Source organism: Trachypithecus francoisi, unplaced genomic scaffold (assembly GCF_009764315.1).
Source record: "Trachypithecus francoisi isolate TF-2019V2 unplaced genomic scaffold, Tfra_2.0 Lachesis_group2, whole genome shotgun sequence".
Classification (NCBI taxonomy): domain Eukaryota; kingdom Metazoa; phylum Chordata; class Mammalia; order Primates; family Cercopithecidae; genus Trachypithecus; species Trachypithecus francoisi.
In genome coordinates, this window is record NW_022681465.1 from 123512117 (window position 1) to 123533810 (window position 21694).

General features: G+C 41.7%; 1 protein-coding gene across 1 annotated transcript in view; it reads right to left on the reverse strand.

The window, feature by feature from the left end:
- Positions 1 to 21694, reverse strand: part of TENM2 (teneurin transmembrane protein 2) — a 526850-nt gene that overhangs the window by 272989 nt on the left and 232167 nt on the right. The window contains exon 4 of the mRNA XM_033180356.1: positions 9649 to 9887. Within this exon, the coding sequence (XP_033036247.1) occupies positions 9649 to 9887 (239 nt within the window). The remainder of the gene's footprint in view (positions 1 to 9648; positions 9888 to 21694) is intronic.

Consider the following 21694-nt stretch of genomic DNA (forward strand, 5'->3'; position numbering starts at 1 on the left):
CAAGTAAAAATGTCCTGGATATTAAGGCTGGCCTGCAGATTTCAGCACACAATGCGACCAGCCAATCACATGCCAAAGTGAAATTTCTTGCCCAATGGAAAAGCACTGAATGAATATACATGAACCTATTCAAGTACATTTAATAAATTGTAAATTAATTAACATAAAAGTAACATACAGAGTAACAAGTATTTTCTTCATGGGAAAAAGAGTGTTAACTCACAATTCTCTCGGGATTCAGGAAGTCTACAAATCTTGTTACTAAAAGAAAGTTTAAACACACTACTCTAAATTTAGCTAATGTCCCAGAAGTCTATGTTTGTAAAATTTGGTGCATAAGGCAGCCTTAAAACCAGTTTCAAAGATGCATCTAATCCAAAGGCACACTGAACTTCCTTGAAAGATGTCATCTTGTTTATCATGGCCTGAAGAACAGAATGCATTTGACACACTGCCACTGACCTTTTCCTGTGGAATATAAGCAAGTCTAATCTAAACTTCATTAATGTGACTTTAAAATGCTCATGGTGTAATATAAGTAAGCAAACTGAGAGAACTGCATCATGACTGCAAAGGCAAAAGCAAGGTAATATGCCCTTCTTTTATAAAGACAGAGTCCCTAGGGGAGAGCCGAACATGTTTGCACAAATCTCCACACAAATGACCTAACTCAACTGAAAACGCATCCCAAGGGAAGGGCCTTCCCTAACAATTGCAAAGAAAGTCATGATGAAAGAGATGTAAAGGTTGGAGGCAAAGCTTCTCCTTTCTTCGCATCCATAGCTTTGGTTTTTAGAAACAAACGAAAAAAAAGCCTTTGAAAGATGACATATATTATGTATCTAATAATTTTTCTCTCTTTCCAAGAAGGGAGGATAATATTTTCTTTAGCAAAACTCTTCTTACCAACATGTAGCTTAGTGCTGTTATATTTTCTGATACAGTGTGATATTTACTTATTAATGCCAGAAGGCTGATGACATAAAAAGCGAAATTAGCAGAACATGCAATGCATTATCTTCTTTTTTATGGTAATGTTAAATGTGTTAATACAGTTGATGGACTATTTGCTCTCTGAATGCAGAGAATCTTATTATGAGACATCAATTTAATAAATGACTTGTTTGATAAGAGAAGGGCTCAGGCAAAAATTCTGGGTGTCTATTCTTAATAATCAAAACATGAATTTTCTATAAAAGAATTTTCAATGGAGGACACAAAAAAGTCTGGTTTTAGGTGACCTTAAGAGAAACATGTATGTTTTAGAAGTTTGCTTCGGGTTAGGTTTCTGTTGTATGAGGCTATGTAGCTAAGCAAGGCATTTCAGAGCACACAAAAGATTCTGCGTGGGTTGTGTACACAGACCTAATTTACCATATAATAGTTCTTTTCTCTACTTGGTGCCTTGTAGCGATTGCTTTCTTTTCTTAGTACATCCTCATTTACAGAGAAACAGCCAACAGACTTTTAGATTTATGCCATTATTTGCTTCTTCACCTTGAACTCCAACTAAATTCTGCTACACTTTTGTAATATGAGTGCCAAACGATGGCCTTATGCCAGACACAAACACTTCCCAGTTTCTCTCAGCCAATTCTCTTGATTTCAGGGAATCACAGATTCCTACTAAAGGGCTTAAATGTGGTGCTTACACGGTCCCCTAACCATTCCTTTGCCTAAGTGCTTTCTAACTCAGAAGTGCAATTTGGGAACAGAGGCAATTACCACATCAAGAAACGGAAAACCTCCCCTTACATAGGGGAACAGTGAAGCTAGGGATCGGGGATTCTGGGGATTTGGAAAATATCTTCCACAATTGGTACAACTCAGATGTAACCCTAATCAGCATTCATTAGTTCAACAAATATGTACTGTTGCCTATGAAGTGCTGGGCAGTGCAAGTCCCTATTTTGGGCATACTCTTCTCATTGGACCTGGCATAGGTGTGCAGTGGCTAGTACAACAATCACCGTAGCTCCATTTAGTTGAGCTTCTATTGTGTGACAGGTACCACCATGTTCCATTGACTATAAGATTCAGAATTTTTAAAATACTTCCCCAAGTCTGGGATCAGAATGCACCTTATAATTGGTGTTGTATTACAGGGCCTTTGTGATCTACCTATGCACATGGTTGTTACATCAATCTAGAATGCCTATGCCTATCTCTTTCCAAATATATAAAATAAAAATTACAAACGCTAAGAAATCACGGCATAGTTTAATTGACAACCTCTTTCCCCCTTAAGGATGCACAATGAGGGCATTTCTCATAATTGATGACATACTGGATTTGAAGAAGAGTTGCATGCATCTACCATTCCAATGAACGCTTGAGGCATCTTTACAAAGTAGGAATTCTCCCCATTTTTCTGATGAGGAAACTAAGGTACAGAGATTTTAAATAGCAAGGCCATTGTTACATGGACTTTATGTATACAGGCCAGACTTCAAACACAGCCCTCTCTGACACCAAAGTCCATATACGTGCTTTCTATGACATCAAGCTCCTTCTTATCTAATTACCAACGCAAAGCAAGAACCTGAAGTTGTGTTCCAGGTGAAACACAGAATGAAATAACAGTAATTTGCAGTCCATTAGAAGTTGTGCTCAGAATCCTCAATCAGGAAACCCCAAGCACAAATAAATGAACCAAGAAAAGACTTCAGAAATGGAGAATTTAAAAGCACGCTGTGGAAACTGAAGGACCTGTTGGGTTGGCCACCACCCAAAGGAATCCAGTCAATAAGTAGGGTGTGCAAAGAAGTCAACACTGATGTTCTGGCATCTTATTTCTGCTTCTGGACAGATGACTCCTAGAGAGATCATCGTTACAGACAGAAAGTCCAGGGCAAGGCTTGAATGGTGATTCAGGGATAGTAGGTGGAGAACTCTCCATATTCATTTACTCAATGTATACTCTGTGGAAGCATGAAGTCCTGCACTGGCAGATCCAGTATCGTTTCCTTGGTGCCCTTGAGGTGCGCAGGGTTGTGGCACCTATCACTCCTCTCTGGTTCTGTATTACGATGTTCTACAAATTCAAGATCAAAATCTGCTTCCTGGCTCTCCTCGCCAGCGTCTGCCCACGAGGGGAAATGGGCAAACGAGGGAAAGCCCCGCGTTGGCCAACCGTCCTGATTTCTCATGGGAATCTCGGAGAGGAAAGCAAAGGCATCTCCCCACAGCTGCTGACCCTCCTGAAGCACTTCAAGTCCCCCAGATTGCACAAATATGTTTTTAAAGAGGTCACATCCTCTTCTGAAGCAGAGGGATTCATTTTTTCTGAATGTCAAACACGAGGTACAAATATTGCCACATGGCCACTAGGTGATGGAGGCCTAGCTAATGAGTGATGTAATTTTCTTTCCATAAATTGACAGGCCCTCTGAAATCAGATGCGCAGTTATGAAATGGCAGTCCCCCTGCCAAAGACTCACCAGTGTGTAAGCACTGACAGGACTTTATTATCAGGTTAAGTGCACATTAGCATGTCTATTAGATAAGAAGTCTGCTACTAACACTGGCATAGATAATATAACTGGGTCTCCTGACTTACTTGTGGGCAGCTCTCTTTTTCTCAGTTTGACCATCTGGGCCCTGGGAGTTGGGTGGAAATGTTATTTGCTGGACTATTCAGATTTAATCATTAGCATTTTGCCCTTTAGATGTGGGAGGTAAGTACACAACTTGGAATTCATACAGGAGGATGAGGTTTCCCATCGCTCCAGATAGTCAAAGAGCAGTGAGTTGGAATGAGAGGGCTGACATTTTTCCTAGTCTGCGCCCCCACAAAAGATGCCAGGCAAGTGTACCATTCTCATCATTTTCTGTCATTTTCTTTATGTTTTCTCCAAACCTGCTCTGTTCAGTGAGATGAGAATACACAAAATAGCAGCAGAGAATGCAAGATTCATCAGCGTGAGTCTCAACATATCAATTTTCAAGTGTAGCAACTTTAAACACATGGTAGGCTTTTAGTTTCCATAGAAAATAATCTCTCATTGTTTTCAAAAGAAACTGAAAGCACCCCAAATTACCACACTTTTAACATCCTGACATGTTGATGGCCCGTGTTCTTTCCAGATCAAAGTCAGAGTGGCAGAAGACAGAGTGTTGAGCAGCTAACTTCAAACATAGTATTTCATATTTGGCAGGAATTACTGTAGTGAAAAAAGACAAGGTGACTTTCTAATATATATATATGTATTTTAGTTTGGCAGAGATCTGAAGAGCTAAGAACTAATTTAGGATGACATAAACGCTCTTATCTTTCTCTCTCCTGCCTTCCCTTCCCAACCCCATGAAGTGTCTTTGGCAGAAGCTCAGCGTATGTTGTGTATTGTTTTAGCTCAGGGGTGACAGTCTGAGTCCCATGTCATGCCGAACCCTTGTGTTGACTCTCGCCTTAGAATTTCTAAAATTATCTGGAGTTAAACAACAGAGTCACACAGGAGAGGCATCTTTCTTCCTTGATGTGGGGTAGCCCCACAAGAACTTTGACGCCTTTTAAGGAAACTAGATCTATTCCAATGTTAAGCTAGGACAAGAAAGCAATGATGTCATTCCATGACACAGCACTATTACAATCTGTTGGAAAATCTCAACAGTGAAGGCATCAGAAACTGAGTAACTTCTAAAAACAGGTGATAATTTTCCAGAGGAACCTGGGATAATCAAAGATTGAGGACAAATGAGTACTAGGCAAAATGGCCAGGCAATTCCACTCTATCTATGGATTGGAGCACTGTTTCAAGCAGTGTAGTTAAAAGCTATGCTTTCAGGATGAAGTGTCCTAAAATTCCTAAAATTTTCCTTGGAAAAATTTATCCTGTAGAAAGTATTTAAAGAGAAAAGTGACTTGCTTTTTCTACTTTTTGGTTTGGGCCAGAAGGTCAGATGCAATTACTCGTTATGAAATGGAGTTGCAGTATCAGAAAATGTCAGTCACCTGCTCCATTGACAGTGGACATATGGTTGGACTCTTAAAGATAGTTGGAAAGCAATTTTTTGTAATAGAGATGTGACAACTTGAAAGGTATTCTTAGGCAATAAGCTGTAACGTAATCAAACAAGGGTTGACAAACTATGGTCTGTGGACCAAATCCAGGCTGCCACCTGTTTTTGTATGGCACATAACCTAAACAACGGGTTTACATTCTAAATGGCTGAAATTTTTTTAAAAGAAAATAATATTTCATAACACATAAAAGTACTTAAAAGTCAAAAACCAGGGGGCATAATTAAAGTTTTATGGCTGCACAGCCACGCCTATTTGTTTACACACTGTCTATGGCTGTTTTTAACACAACAGCAGAGTTAAACAATTGTCACTAAGTAGAACACGAACCAAAAATATTTAGTCTCCAACTTTTTGCAGAAAATGTTTGCTGACCTCTACAACATAAGACAACTGGAAAGCAGAAATATGAGGACCAATGATAATACTGAGGAGATTCAATATTCTATATGCTATAATAGCTTCTATCCACTGTGTTAGAAGATGATTCAGGAAGGAAGAACCAATTACTCTACCTTGCTAAAGAGGGCAGAACTAGATAAGGTGAGTTAATGCTACTAACAGGACCATTTATTTCAGTTTCATACAGTATGTGAGAAACTAGTTAACTGCACTCTTGAGGAGAAAGGAGTGAAGAGAAAGACCTTCGATGAGACATCAAGAGACCAAGGGCCTAGTGCTTGCCCCGCAACTACCTACCTAGCCAGGAGACTTTAGACTCTCTGGGCCTCAGTGTCAGTGCTTGTCAAATGATCATAATATGCAGATTTTATGGGGATATGATTCAAATTGAATAGTTATATAAAAGTGCTTCAAATGGGCTGGGTGTGGTGGCTCATGGCTGCAATTCCAGCACTTTGGGAGGCTGAGGTGGTAGATCACTTGAGACCAGGAGTTTGAGACCAGCCTGGCCAACATGGCAAAACCCCGTCTCTACTAAAAATACAAAAATTAGCTGGGCGTGGTGGTACAGGTCTGTAATCTCAGCTACTTGGGAGGCTGAGGCATGAGAATTCCCTGAACCCGGGAGGCAGAGGTTGTGGTGAGCTGAGATCATGCCACTGCACTCCAGCCTGGGCACTTGGGCAACAGAGTGAGGCTCTGTCTCAAAAACAAACAAACAAAAAAAGTGCTTCAAATGGAAATGCTTCTAGTTCTAAACAGGTAGAAGGTTCTAACTAGTGATTGTTATGCATACTATCAAGATAACACAACACATCTAGTATAAAATAGGTGAGGTTGGTTATAAAATACTTTGGTTACATGATTCAGAAACTTAGGGACTTCTGATGGTGCAGGCAATGAAAGTACTTGAGCTGCCTAAAGAAGAAAGACACCTTCCTGAGAGGAAAGTCTCTTGCATTTCACAGAAAAATTCTCCTAAACCAGTATTCCCTAGGAATTGTTTGTGCCAGGGCCTGAGTGACGCACAAAGTGGTCCCCTGCTGGTTTATGCAGCTTTTCAGAGTAATTTATTCCAGGATGTTTGTACACTGGGAGAATTTGGCACAGAGAGGGTCCGATGGAGGAGCATATCGTAAAAGTTCTCTGACCCCAGCTGTGTGGGTAGGAACTGGGCATCTTTGCTGAATTGGTAAAGGTCTGGGTCTTCTAGTTTGCACAAGGACTGGCATTCTGCTTTTACACTCACCCACAGGCCTGGATCTATGGAAGAACTTCTCAGGGGGTTGAGCTATTCCAAATTGCTCATTTCTGGAAAGTCTTCTTTCTTCGGGTTTGAACATGCAAAGATGATAATTTCACTTATTTGTCACAGTGCCTAGCAGGCCTGAACCCACTGCCTGTCTATAAAGGTCCTGAGGCTGATGCATCAATTTCAGGACCTGTCATGTTCTAGTGGAATGCAGAGTCATGTGTGAACCAGAATGGATTCAGCCCTTAAAAGCGCCGGTCTCCTTATGCCTCGGTTTTTATGTTGTCTTTCTGCCCTTCCCTGATGACTTGTTTTCCAGCTGGGCACAATCATTGGTTCTTCCAAAAGGCACTTTTCTCTGTGTTTGCAATGCACTGTTTATGCCCCTGTAGCTTGGTAAGTAATAATATACTGCTTTTCATCTTCAAAGTGATTTATACACATTAATTAATCCTCACCATACTTCTGAGTTTCTGCACGTAAATAATCATCCTGCTCCCATGATGTACTTAGGAAACCAAGACCCAGAAGGCAAACAAGTTTGCCAAGGCTAAGGAGAAAGGAGTCACTGGGGCCAAGATCAGCACTTCAGATCCTGACCCCTTACCATGCTTGCAGACCTGCAGTCACCTCTGGAGAGTGGCTGAGAGTAGCCCTATAGCTGCATGCGCACTGCCATCACTGCAAGGTAAATTGGCCTATTATATCACTCATTTTGTGTCATAAACTATTTTCTGATACGTCAGGGTCAAAGCATAATCTTACCTAAAGAATACATAATAGGAAATGATGGATTATGAACTAATAAATGATGCTAAGATGCTCAGGTCCAGCTTCCAGCAGCCTGCAGACTGAAAATAAACATATTTCCTAATCTATCATTTACAAATTACATACCTGATTAAAACATTAAACTCTTATTGTACGGTTTCCCGTGTATATGATTGCCCTTACAGAAAGCTATTCTATTTTAACTATCAAGCCCCATAAATCAGGCAGTAGCTATCTACCTCTCTCCTGCAAGTAGAGTAGAAGGCGCACTGGGGACGCTATTGGCAGAGGCAGGGAGTACCTCAATTTCTGTATCTGGGATCCTGGTGGTGCTCAGTGGCCCCGCAGAACATTAAGCCTGAGAAGTGAGCGCATGAACCCTTTCTGAAGTTTCTGACACAAAGCCAAATCATGAAAAGACCCCGAAGGCACATTCAATTTGCTTCCACGGAGCCCCCTGAACAGCCACCTGCGGAAGCACACAAAGCTACCTTTAGCAACACATAAGGGTCTACTCAAGTTATTCAGCGGGGCAACAGATATCCTTCCGCCTTTCTCAGGTCAATCCATTACTTCATCCTTCATCAAGAGGCAAGTGAGAAGAAGACATGACTTGAAATTAGGGTTGGGTGGGTCTCAGGCCTCTGTTCCGGTATAGAGCTGTGGTTTAGAGTGCAAGCTAGACTTTTGCAAAGCCCCATATGAACGTGGCACCTTTCCCTGGAGGGTCAGTTTTCTCACTTTGGGAGGGCATTCCTGAGAAATGCAACTGGTAAGGAATAGAAATGCTTATTTTTCCATATTAAGACAATCATAGCTATAGTGTGGAAGAAGGTGAAAAATTTATGTTAATTGTTGGTTCGTATTGGTCTGCCTTAGGCAGGGCCCCAGATCTGTGGGGGTGCACAGTCATGCCCCTTTGCCATCAGGCAAGCTTAGGAGAATGGGGCCAGTTCCTTCTTTGGCAGATACCATGCTTGCTGCCTGGGGATGAAGGAAAGTGTGGGAGCCCCCAGTGCTGAGCGAGAAGGGAGGGTTTATGCTGAGGGAAGGGGCAGGGCCAACACAGTCAGGGTTGCCTTTTCTTTTCTCTTAAATGGGAGGAGTTTCAGCATACGTGTTGGGAACTGTTTTGGAGTCAGCTTCATTGAGCTGGTGTTTTATGGGTTTGCTTTGCAACATGGCACAGCCAAACTGGGCAGGTCTCTCATAGCTGCCCTGAAACCAAGCCAGAACCATCAAGTGTTTCAAATAAACTTTAACAAACATCACCATGGCCTCTTCCTAAGCCAGGAGATCTGCCTTTGGCAGGCTCAATTGACAGAGCAGCAGCACTGGGGCTCTTTGTTGGGGCCAGGAACTGTGAGCAGGCTTTGTGTGCAGCCCGAGAAGCTCTTATGCACGTGGCACCCTGCCTCTGGGCGCTCAGCATCTGCCACTTTCCGTGATGACGCGGCTACACCCTATGGCTGTAAACCAACACCTTTGGCGTGCAGAGAAAGATACTCCAGCAACTTCACCTATGTGTCATGCACTGAGTCACCAGAAGCCCACTTGACAGGAGAGGTGACCCTGATTCAGATTCAGCTGCCCATGGTGAGGAGAGAGTTGAGGCTGAGAAGACAGACTGTGGAAGGGATATGGGCAAGGCCAAGTGTGTCTGGGTAATTCAATTCTGTATAAAGACCTGGATGGATGCTCCAGCCTGTCAGTCCTGTTTCTGTTCCACAGCTCTGAAAATAAGCTAGCTACTTTGGCTTTCTCTCGAATCAAGATGTTCTCAGGCATGCCAACCACTATTCTTCAATTCGGTTTTTGGCTGAAGTTAACCAATGTTGCATACATTTCAAAGCACAGACCTGGGTTAAAATCCAAGGATGGAGAAAACTAGAAGGCCACTCCGAGAGTGAGGGATAGGTTTGCGGGAATGACAAGTCTCCGCTCATCTCCAAGAAAGGATATAGTAAGGATGCTTAATTTCCCTTCTGATGAATGTCATTTAGAAACATGAAGGAGAAACTCATCAGATTTAAGTAGATTTCAGGAGGGAAAAAATCACCTCCATCCATCACTCATTATCACATCTTTCAGGAGCCAAGAAGCAAACTGTACAGACATCAGAGGGCCTCTAGATTCACAAGTCCATGGCCTCTCCCCCACGTTGTCACCCCCAGCGTTGCTGAATACGGCCGCCCTGACTTACCTATGAAATACGCCAGCAAAATAGCCAAGAGGAGGGCCGCGGCAATGGCAGAGAGGGCGGCACATTTCCAGCTGCAGTATTTGGAGGGCTTCTTCAGCTTGAAAGCCTTCCTAGAGAAAGTATTCCTGGGCAGCAGGCGGGGCGGGGGCGTGTAAACCGTTCCTGAGGTCAAAGGGTATCCTGGGGAAGAGCTGCTAAACAACGGAGTGCTCCCCGAGGAGGTCTTGAAGAGGAAGTGCCTGCCAGGAAAAGGGAAAGAGTCAGAGTGGCCGTGGGTAGCCAAGGAGCAACCTTTAGCTGTTTTTCTTCTACCCTGCTCTATCTAGTCCTAGCATAATCCTAGTTAACTAAGCTTACGCTGGAGTGAAGAAGAGGCGAACATTACATTCAATGATGACATAAATTAATTCCACAAATGTGCATAATTTGCTCCTTTCACATATGCATCTAGTTGTTATCTTCCGCAACAACCTGCAAAACATTCAAAACAAATATGGAAACTGAATGACTGTCACCTCCTCAGAGATGATGAGGTTGAGGATGCTAAGCGTTTTCACATATTAGATACCCACTATTTTAAAAAAAACTTTTATTTTGGGTTTATGGGTACCTGTGCAGGTTTGTTATATAGGTATACTTGTGTCACTGGCATTTGATGTACAGATTATTTTGTCACCCAGGTAAAGAAAATGTGGCATATATACACCATGGAATATTACGCAGCCATGAAAATAGTGAGATCATGTCCTTTGCAGGAACATGGATAGAGCTAGATACCTACTGTTGAAAGGTACTTGAAATGTATTGTCACAACTATTGACAAACTAAATGTTTTAATATCTCCATTTTATTTTATTATTTTTTAAATTTTTTAATCTTTTCTTTCTGTAATCCAGATATATTCTTTTTTAAAATTTCAATAGTTTTGGGGGTACAGGTGTTTTCTGATTACATGGACAAGTTCTTTAGCGCTGATTTGTGAGATTTTGGTGCACCTGTCATCAGAGCAGTGTCCACTATACCTGATATGTAGCCTTTTATCCCTCGCCCCCTCCACCATTCCTTCCAAGTCCCCAAAGTTTATTATATTATTCTTATGCCTTTGCATCCTCATAGCTTAGCTCCCACTTATAAGTGAGAACATATGATGTTTGGTTTTCCGTTACTGAGTTACTTCACTTAGAACAATGGCCTCCAGTTCAATCCAAGTTGCTGCAAAAGCCATTATTTCATTCCATTTTTATGGCAGAATATCTCCATTTTAGATAGGAGATATTAGGCTTGAAGAAACCAAGCAACTGTCTGAGGACTGAGACCCAGAGCTCTGTCTTTCGATAAAACCTGTGTGCTTACATGTTACCCTACACTGTCTCTGACCCTTGTTGTTCTATTTTCACCTCCCCTGAAATCCTGATTCCTGTTCTGAGATGCCTTCTCCAGGTCATGTGATCATGATTAGTTCTTTGGAATCGTCTTTGCCTATCGATTGAATAGGTGTCTGTGTTAGCCAGAGCTGTGGTGTGACGACCACACCACAGAACCCTATGGTAGAACAGGCAGTGTAGAAGAGGATATAGCTCCTCCTAAGGGTCAGGAGTCTGTCACTCCACGGGCACTTTAAGGAAGGACCATTAATTCTCTGACGATTCTTTCTTATACATGCCACTTCTAAGACTTCAAATGTGACTTGCTAGACCTTGTTTAAAACGATGACTTGTCTTCCAGGAAATATGTAGCGGGGTTTCAGGCAGGAGTTAAGTAAATGCTAGAGTCTGAGCAGCTGGAGGCCACGGTCTATGTCTTATTTTGTACCTTGTTTGTCCTATGTTCCCAGTACCCACATCGAGCCCAACATGCAGAGGGGGATTTTAGTGAATGAATGAGTGAATGAATGAATGAGTCCTCTCATTACCTTGTAGTTTTACTCAGCTGCAATTCTAAGGTTTCAAAATGTTACTACAGTTATTTCCTTTCTCTTCACCTCTTCGGTAGGGGCTACTTAGTTTATTGGCCACTTACAAGGTGTCAGTTATGATGCTACAATGTTTCACTCGCAACTAAACCTCACATTAACCCCAGGAGGTGGGTACTATTATTACCTCAATTTTACAGATGAGAAAACTGATGCTCGGAGTTGGTAAGCAGGGTCATTAGGGCTCAAGTTCTAGTCTGCCTGACTTAACAAAATTTTTTTATTTACATCCAGTTAGACCCTTTGGAAGCTCTAATCAGACCTACTACACCACACTGCCTTGCCTCTGGGGGCTAGCAGGCTTTCCCAGTGGGCTTCTAAGGCAAGATTGCTGTCATTACAAATATTTGTATCTTGGCTGCTTCCAGATAAAACCTTGAAAGTATTTTAATCCTTCACAGAGACCAAACAAACCCAATATGACTGACAATCATGTCAGAAAATGAGTATCTGATTAGTGAATTATTTAACATAGCTAACGTTAAAATAAAGCTTAGAAGTTTGATTCCGTAACTAAGACTTTGGACTCCTTGTCCAACGGCTCTCTTTTAATGCTCCATTTTAAAATGGTGTTTTGGAAGAAGAGGCAGTAAGCATGGTGTTCATGACAGCACTGTATCACAAGATAGACCTTGGTAGTCCTGGTCGTGCCATTTCCGACAAGTACCTGACACTGCTTTTGAGAACCTCCATCTCCTCATTTGTAAAACAGAGGTAATAAGAGTACAAGTACCTCATAACTGCTTACTGTGAGGATTGCAACACTGTGTAGGAAAAGCATCACTAATCCTATAATATCATGCAGGATTACGTAGCAAAAGCACTTAACCAAGGTGTGTCTCATAGTAAGTGTCAGCCCATGTGAGTAGCTTTTATTATTAATTCTTCAGAGCTACATAAGGAGCCTGAAATGTAGATTTTAATTTAAAGCTCGGCAAATGTTGAACAAACACCTGAAGAGTTCTCTAAGTCACTAAATAATAGTCTGCTGCCTTATAACAACACTAGAACATATCCACAGCAGAAGGCCAGGGTGACAGAGAAACCTCGGAATTTGATTTAGGACTCCTTCAAATTTAATTTTTACACAATTCTCCCAGAGTGAGTGTTGAAAATAGGAAATCAAATGAAAACAAAGGAACGTAAAGGCATTGTAAGGAGTCACTAATGAGTGAGAACATACAAGTTTCAGTTCTCGCATCCTCAGTGATCTTGCCAATTTCTAGGGCTTCAGCCACCACTGATGGGTCTGGAGTCTCCAAAGCTCCATTTCTATCTAGCTCATGACTCCTTACCTCCTGACCCACATCCCGTTGTGCATTGGGCAGCTTGTCTTTTACATTTCACAGCTATCTTGAACAAGTCACAACCAAACTCAGACTATATTCCTTTACACGCCCAAGTCCACCCCTCCTGGACTTCCTTTACTCCCAGTTACCCAAGGAACTTCCTCCTTTTCCCTTGTCTTTCCCCATCCAATAGCTTAACGAATTCCATCAACTTCATTTCTGAAAACCTCACCCACCAACCCCATCCTTTAGCCTTCCTGCCTTTTCCTTCCAAAGTCACAATGCCAGTGTGCTCTGGCTTACAAATCCATGGTTATCCTTCCATGCCTGAAAGGGGACACCTAAGTTTCAACATGGAACCAGCCTCTCTACAACCACTACCCATTTTTGGACCCTTGTTTCTAATCAGTGTTCTCAGCTCCTATGCACTCATGCTTCAGTCATACAAAAAGACACTTTCTTTTAACAAGCCCGTTCAATTGAATCAAATGGCTTTTTCTGTTCTGTCCCACCTAACCCATCCCAGCTAACTCCTACCCAACTTCCAACCACCTACCTGGGGAATCTATTCTAACATGGCCCCCATCACTTTGTGCACTCACAAATCTATCTATCTGTCTATCTATCTATCTATCTATCTATCTATCTATCTATCTTAGATTCTATTTATAAATAGAATCTTATTTCTCCCATGATACAGTTATATCCTGGTGTTATTAATCTCTCTCTCTATATATTATTTTAAATGTGTCTATCCCCAACCAGAATGTGAACTCCTGGACACTTGAACTGGTATATATTCCTTACTCTTGTTATCTCTAGAGTGGAAACAGTAGTGCCTGGGTATCAGTCATATTTGTGGACAGAATAAATAACTTGAAAATAGAAATGTTTTAGCAACATGAGAGCAACAGGGTGAAGATTAAGAAGTTTAAATTGGCTTTAATGTTATTTTTAATACTCATTTATAAGAAACATAGAAAGCTTTGATTTTATCTTGCATATGGCACCACTTCGTGAAATCCTAAAAACGTTCCCTTGACAATTTAGTCCATTTTCTACACTTTCTTCTAAAAATAAAGTCAGCTTAGGTCACATGTCATCAAACAAAGCACCCTTTCACCCTGACAAAGGCTCCTAATAACATTGAGAATAAAATCAGGTGTCTTTCTCATGACCTACAACTCTGCATGATCTGCCCTCTGGCTACCTCTCCCACTGAAGCTTCCACCGCTGTCATCCTCCCTTACTCCATCCATCATGTTGTCCTTTTACTGTTCCCATCATATCACATCTTCTTGCCTCAGGGTCTTTGCACTTACTGTTCCTTCTGCCTGGAAATATCTGCACAACTTGTTCCTTCAATCTCTGTTCTCATAGCACTTTCTCAGAGAGATCTTCCTGGTCCCCTTCAATTTCTTTTACTATCTGCCCTGTCATAACTGCCTTATTTTTCTTCATTAAATGCATATGTATATTTGCATATTACATATTTTCTGTCTCCCTCGTTAGAACTGAATTTCAATAAAGTTTAAAATAATTATTTTTTTCATGCTGTATCCTATCACCTAAAATAGAGCCTGGCTTACAGTGGGGGAACTCAACAAATCTTTGTTAAATAAATAACTTACAACCTTTTCCAAGACCAAAATAATGAATGCTAAAAGAATAGTGCTGTGGACATTTTTAATTTTAAAATAGGCTCCTCCTGCCGTGTTGATGCCTGTTTGCCAAACAGATTTACAAGTTTGCATATGTACATGCAGGCAAGAGTCTATATTTACACATGCAAGGCCAGATCCCTCCACAGGAAAAACAACCTGCATACTTTTCAGCACTGCATAAGCCCTTGCAGGATGAATCTCTCAGGCCGCTCATTGGCACTGTGGTGTCTGTGATGATCGCAGCTAAAAGAAACCCATTTAGTTATCATCTCCCTTCCTTCTAGTTTCTGGGGTTTAAAATGATTAAACAAAAAAACAATGATAAGTAGAATCCTATTTCTCCCATGATACAGTTACACCCTGGTGTCACTAATCTTTAGAAGATTAAATTCAGCAAACAAAAAGAGAAAGATTCGATAGATCTTCAGATTGTGTCCCATAAATACCTGGAATTTGTACTGTTTTTAACACAGTACTCAAGTGATCACCTGGTCCCAGGAATTTGTACTGTTTTTAACGCAGTCGTCAGTGTTAAAAACAGTACAAAATCCTGGGGCCCTATCCAGGTATGAGGATAGGGTCTGGGAGTATATTGATTAAGAAGCTTCCTAGTGGCCGGGCACAGTGGCTCATGCCTGTAATCCCAGCACTTTGGGAGGCCGAGGCAGGCGAATCATTTGAGGTCAGGGATTCGAGACCAGGCTGGCCAACATGATGAAATCCCATCTCTGTAAAAAATACAAAAAAAAGTAGCCAGGTGTGATGGTAGGCACCTGTAATCCCAGCTACTTGGGAGGCTGAGGCAGGGGAATTACTTGAACCCAGAAGGCGGAGATTGCAGTGAGCTGAGACCGTGTCATTGCACTCCAGACTGGACAACAAGAAGGAAATTCCATCTCAAAAAAAAGGAAGCAAAGAAGCTCCCTGGCTGATTCTAGTGTACATTAACATTTAAGAAATTCTACCTGAATCATTTTTATGCCCTTACAAATGCATCTTACTTGCAGAGGACACACCAGATTGTTAGTAGATATATATTTTTTAATGTAAGCTTTGAATGTGGGCATCTTTAGGTGAAGTTTCATGAAGTCTGCAACTTCCTTTCAAAAGATTCAGCAAAAAGATCTCTATCTCTCAAGCTCTATAAAAATAGATAAGGCAAATGTGGCAAAATGATAGCAATTGTTGAAACCAGGTGGTTATTCTCACATGGTACTATTCCAAGTTTTCTGTATGTTTGAACATTTTCATAACAAAAAATTGAAAAAAAAATGCAAGGTTTGATTCACCCAAGGATTTCAGTCACATGCTGCTAGAAAATCAAATAAAATGAAGCAAGACCCACAAGGTAATGGTCTGGCCAGATGGTCACAGGGAGGACCAAGAGGGCTTAGGGGACTTCTCCTGATTTTTCCCTGAACCGGCTATTAAGACAGCTTCTCCCCCTCAGGGGCCTGCTCATTGTGTTCAGATGCATCATTTGTGATGCCCCAACTAAACTTCTTCCCAGCGGTCGGTCATGGAAGTAGCTCAGCTTGGGACTCCAGGCGTCAGCAAAAATGTGTAGTTTCCAAATGCACTTGACATTTTTCAAGCACAACTCAATTGCTCTCAGAATTGGCCACTTGTGCCTTGGAAAGGAAAGGCAAATGAGGGGCCCCCAAAGTGCTGTCCTTGGAGTTTGCTAACACTCCAAGAGATAGAGAAAACCAGTCCTTGATGTCTTACAAAAAATAAAAGAGGAACTCACACACTTCTTTCCCTTCCCAGTCATGTCATGGTGGGGGATGAGGGCTTTGGTCATAGTACCCAGCATTCTGTCAGGCACAGGTTAGGGGCTTGGGATGGAATAGTGAGGCAAACGCTCTGTGTTCTCAGCTCTGTATCCTGCATTCGTGTGACTTCTTAAGAATACAGGGATCATCACTTCACCCTAAACTATCAATCTTTTTGGTAATGTCATCACTTTTCCTCATGTGAAAACAAACCATTTAATAAAAACTGAGAAGCACACCTAAAAGCTGAACAGCCATTCTCCCATATGCTTTACATGACAGCAAAGATACGGATTTCAGGCAGAAGCTTGGTTAACCAGGCTTCTGCTTCAGATTGGCTTAGAAAATTAAGGGCATGCATTGTCTCTGATTAAACAATCACGAAAGACTTTAAAAAGAAACCTAACAAACAAAAAAACCTCATGCATAAGATCCATGCAAGAAGAGAGCCCCCACCAATTCAAAAGGCTGTGAATTTTTATTTTATTCTTATGATATAGAAGGAGCTTGACGAATCTAGAGTGGTAGCTTTGAGAAGTGGAGGCTGGCTAAGCTACCTGAGGCTCCAACAGAAGATTTCTTTTCTTTTTCTTGTTTTTCCCTTTTCTCTGAGTCAATCACAAGTAAACTTAGTCATTAACCTTAAATCACACCAAAGAAACAAACAAACACATACATAAAATTCCTTTACACCAAGTACCATTTTGCAGCTTGCAACCAAGGGGATCCCCCTATTTTCTGTTGTTTTGGCTTTATTCCCAGGGGAAAATCCTAGCAGGGCTGTGAAACAGAAATGTACTACACAAATAATTGTGCTGCCTCAACTCCAAAGGTTAACGCTTCTTTTCCGTTTCTCTCTTCCTCTGTCTCTCACCCCCTATCCCACGATCTCATCACAGTGTACCACGCAGCTAACCAGGACAACTAATGACTAACGGAGCAGACAGACATGTTGTTTTTTGCTCACGAAGTCTGCGGCAGCAAATGTTTTTGAAATACAGCAAAAGTCTTAAATGATCTCAACATAGCACTGTGTGCAAAAGAGCAACTCTGGTTATCAGGGAAACCAGGTGTCGACTGTTGTTCTACCGAGAAAATTGACCTCCCCAGTAAATAAACTCACAGGTATTCAGAGGAGCGGATGAAAACACTGATACACAGCCCATTAATCCCTAAAATATTCTGACTATCATACATGCAGTGTCTGAAATTTGATAAAAAGCCAGGGGAAGGATAGAGGCACAAACACCCCAGGAACGGGGGCGTGGTGCTCATTGAGGGAGATCAGGTGTGCACTAGAAAACTCCAGATTTCATTACATTTCACTGGTTCTGGCCATGCCCTTTGAAGCATCAGGTTTATTGTCTCTAAAAGAGTAAGTTTAATAAAGAGGCAGCCTATAAAGGGTACTGTAGCATGTAAAGTTACTGTAATTAGGTTTTCAGGAGTTATAATAAAACATTTAGCTGGAGAGAGGTTAAATAACCACCACCCTTTCTGGCACCATTAATATACTCTCCAACATGAAAAGGAATGGTGCTGGTTGAGGCAAAATTCAAGGGGCAGGATCCTGAGACAGACAGAGACAGAGACATGGAACGTGGAGAGAAAGCAAAAACAGAAGGAGAGAAGCATAGGGGATGAGGTGAAAGAAGAGCTAATGAGAAAAATGATGGATACTGTGCCACTGAGTCCTACTTGAGTAGCAAAACTAGGTGATTGCTTAAGCGTTCTGTCTTTATTTTCCTGTTTGCAAGTATAAAATGTACACATTACAAAAAAAAAGCATATGATTATTTTTTTCCCCAAGACGAAGTCTTGCTTTGTCGCCCAGGCTGGAGTGCAGTGCCTTGATCTCAACTCACTGCAAACTCCACCTGCCAGTTCAAGTGATTCTCCTGCCTCAGCCTCCCAAGTAGCTGGGATTAAAGCATGTGCCACCATGCTTGGCTAATTTTTGTATTTTTGGTAGAGACGGGGTTTCACCATGTTGGCCAGGCTGGTCTCAAACTCCTGACCTCGTGATCCACCATTCTCAGTCTCCCAAAGTGCTAGGATTACAGGCGTGAGCCACCGCACTGGGTCAAGTATATAAATTTTTAAAAATAGAAAGTAAACATCTCCTATACTTTAGAGATAGATTGGTAAACATTTGATGTTTGTAGTTAGAAGACTTTTTCTACATAGAAACATTTCTTTGTTGTCATCATCATGATTATTATTCATTTCATTATTTAAGAAATCCAATAGGATGGTACCTAGGAGGCAGTTTTAAGTCTGCAAATTCTAGACTGAGACAACCAGGGTTTGCATCCTGGCTCCTGTATTTATCACTGTGTGATCTTGGACAAGTTACTTAACCTTGCTAGGAGGCTGAGAATGATAGTCGCTACTTCATGGGCTTGTTAGGGGGATTGGGCGAGTTTATTTGTGAAATGCTTAGCATTGAGATTGACATCCAGTGAATGGTCAATAAATGCAGATATTAATGGCTTGAGGGCAGGAGCCATGTACAGTATATTTTAGCCTTTACTAAATCTCCTTGACCTAGCATAGCACCCAGCTGATTTAAAATATGTGTTGAATGAATGAGTTGTTCTAATTAGCCTGGTGATTGGAGAATTGCAGGCCCCCCCATCCACTGTCTCCTAGGAGGAGAAGGGACTAGGGATAGGACTAACGTGCCTCTTCTCTTCTTCCAGTTGAGAATTTCTGCTTAGGTTGAGAAGTGAATTGTTTCCTTTAAAATAGGACTTAAAATTTTTAAAATTGTTACTTCTCAAGCTTGAAAAACAAGAAGCCAATAATCCAATTAGTGTAGTCAAAAGTCCCTTTTATATCATAGTTCCCTAAGCTTCGACTCAAGCCAGTCTGATTCAGGAGAAAATAGGCTTTCAAGGTTTCTCATCCCTGAACCTTGCGGCTCATAGGGGACTGCCCCTACATTTGCATATGCCATGAACAACAGGAAAATCCTCTGTTTCGCCCTCTTCAAAATTTTGCAGCCGTACCAAAAATATTCACAGCTGGAATAATTAGCAACTCAATTTATTGCCTTCCGTTTTCTAAATAGAAGCTTCAACTCTTGATATTTAAACAGTGTCACACTGTGATATAACATAGCATTTTTTCATGGTAAAACTTTTTTTTTTTCCTCCATGAAATGATATACTGCTCAGTGTGACAGGCAAGGTCTCCCGAGGTCACTAAAGAAACCTGGTGTTTTGTGAGCAAATCCATTTCAGAGTCTTTGGACGAGATGAAGAGTCTTTTTTTTTTTTTTTTTTTCTTTTTCCCCCTCTGGAGTTGTTAACTTGGTGACTTTTTTCAAGTTAATTGGTAAGAGTCTTGATACAGTAGGGGAAAAAAAAAACAAAGACGTCTGACTTTGACTTCAGATTTGACCTTGAATTCGCTATGCACTATCATATGGGAGTGTCCAGACAGCCATTCCGAATGGACTTACATTTGTGTTCACCAGCCGTTAGAGGTAGATGAAGAAAAAATGCACACCCTCCGACACAGCCAAGGAGCAGGATGATTTCTCCCATCGCATTTCGTGTCTGGACCATTCAGACAGTCAGACAATGTTCAGGCTGGAATGACCCTCTATGTATGTCCCTATATCATATTCTGCTTCATGTGATTACGTTTGTTTTTGTCTTGTTTCTTAAGTCAAATTACAAAGCCAGGCTCTCTCTCTTTTGCTTTCTGGGATCTTTCCCTGTTCATAGTAGGTGCTCAAAAAGTCTGCTGAAGGAATTCACTAATTTTGGTAGAGGGGAAAATGAACCGGCTTGGAGCCCAGGTGCACCTGGACTCAAATCTCAACTCCACCAGGAGCTGCATGATGTGGGGAAAGCTAGGTATTCTCCCTGGGCCTCGGATACCTCCTCTTAAAAAAATAGAGACAACAGCAATATTTACATCCCAGAACTATTGGAAGGGTTGAAAGAGAACATGAATACAATCTGAGAGCACAGAAGCAGGCTCACAGGAAGTGTTTAATACATGTATGTACTGCATTGTCTCCACCTCTGCAATGAACACAATATCTCGAATATGAAATCACTGCCCAGCCAGTATTTATTGAGCATGGAATATATATCACATGGTCCTAGATGCTTGGATGCATTGATGAATAAGTTCTTATCCTCATAGGAAATTTCCAATCTGAGAGACAGAACAAAGAAACAGAACTCACATCCAGGTAAACAATAAATATGTGAAATGCTTTCAAAATGTCAGAAGTACCATGGGATTGAGGAGAAGTCTGAGGATAAGAAGTAATTGACCATATGAAGAATGGTAAAAAAGAACATCCCAGGCAGCAGGAGCAGCATGTGCAAAGTCCCTGGGGTGAGAAAGACCGAATTTTTGAGGATGTGAAAGAAGGGCAATGTGATCCAGGCCAGTGGCAGGAAGAAAAGGCAGCCAGTATTCAGAGCTTGAAGGCATGGGATCTGGATTTTTGTTTTTTGGTTTTTTTTGTCTGAAACAGAGCTTCACTCTTGTTGCCCAGGCTGGAGTGCAGTGATGTGATCTCGGCTCACTGCAACCTCCACCTTCTGGGTTCAAGCAATTATCCTGCCTCAGCCTCCCCCATAGCTGGGATTACAGGTGCACGCCACCATGCCCGGCTAATTTTTGTATTTTTAGTAGAGACGAGGTTTTGCCATGTTGGCCAGGCTGGTCTCGAACTCCTGACCTCAGGTGCTTCACCTTCCCAAAGTGCTGGGATTAAAGGCGTGAGCCACCATGCCCGGCCAAGGGGATCTAGATTTAGACCAAGTACAAAGGGTTCTAACTATGCCATCTCTTTGAGTTAACGAAGCACATTTAGGAACATTCTATCTGAAAATTACTAGGATAGGAGACACTCCTGAGGAATTCAGCACAGGCCTTTGTGATGAAAGAGCTCAGCTGTCTTCTTTGACTTCTGCCTTGAGGGTTTTGGTTTTTGTTCAGAATATTCTAGCCAGCCCTCAAAATTACACCTATTACCCTGTCTACATTTGGATATAGGTAGTCATCTCAAGTTTAGCGTGACCAAAACACAACTTTTGATTTCCACTCCAAACTTCTCTTCTCCTCCAGGCTTCACTGATATCAGTTACAGATGTCATCACTTCTCTAGTTGTGCAGGAGCCACCCCCAGGAATGGGAATATATTGCTTGCAGGAAGTGTATTTGAATGTGCTCTTGGGAAGAGCATGTGTGAAGGAGTGAAGGAAGCAGACCTCCCTGGGTGGGGATGGAGGGAAGCTGAATTGTGATGCTGTTGCAGAGGGGCCTATGGCGATTCCTTGGAAAGCTCTGGAACAGGGACGGCTCTGCTGAGTTGTT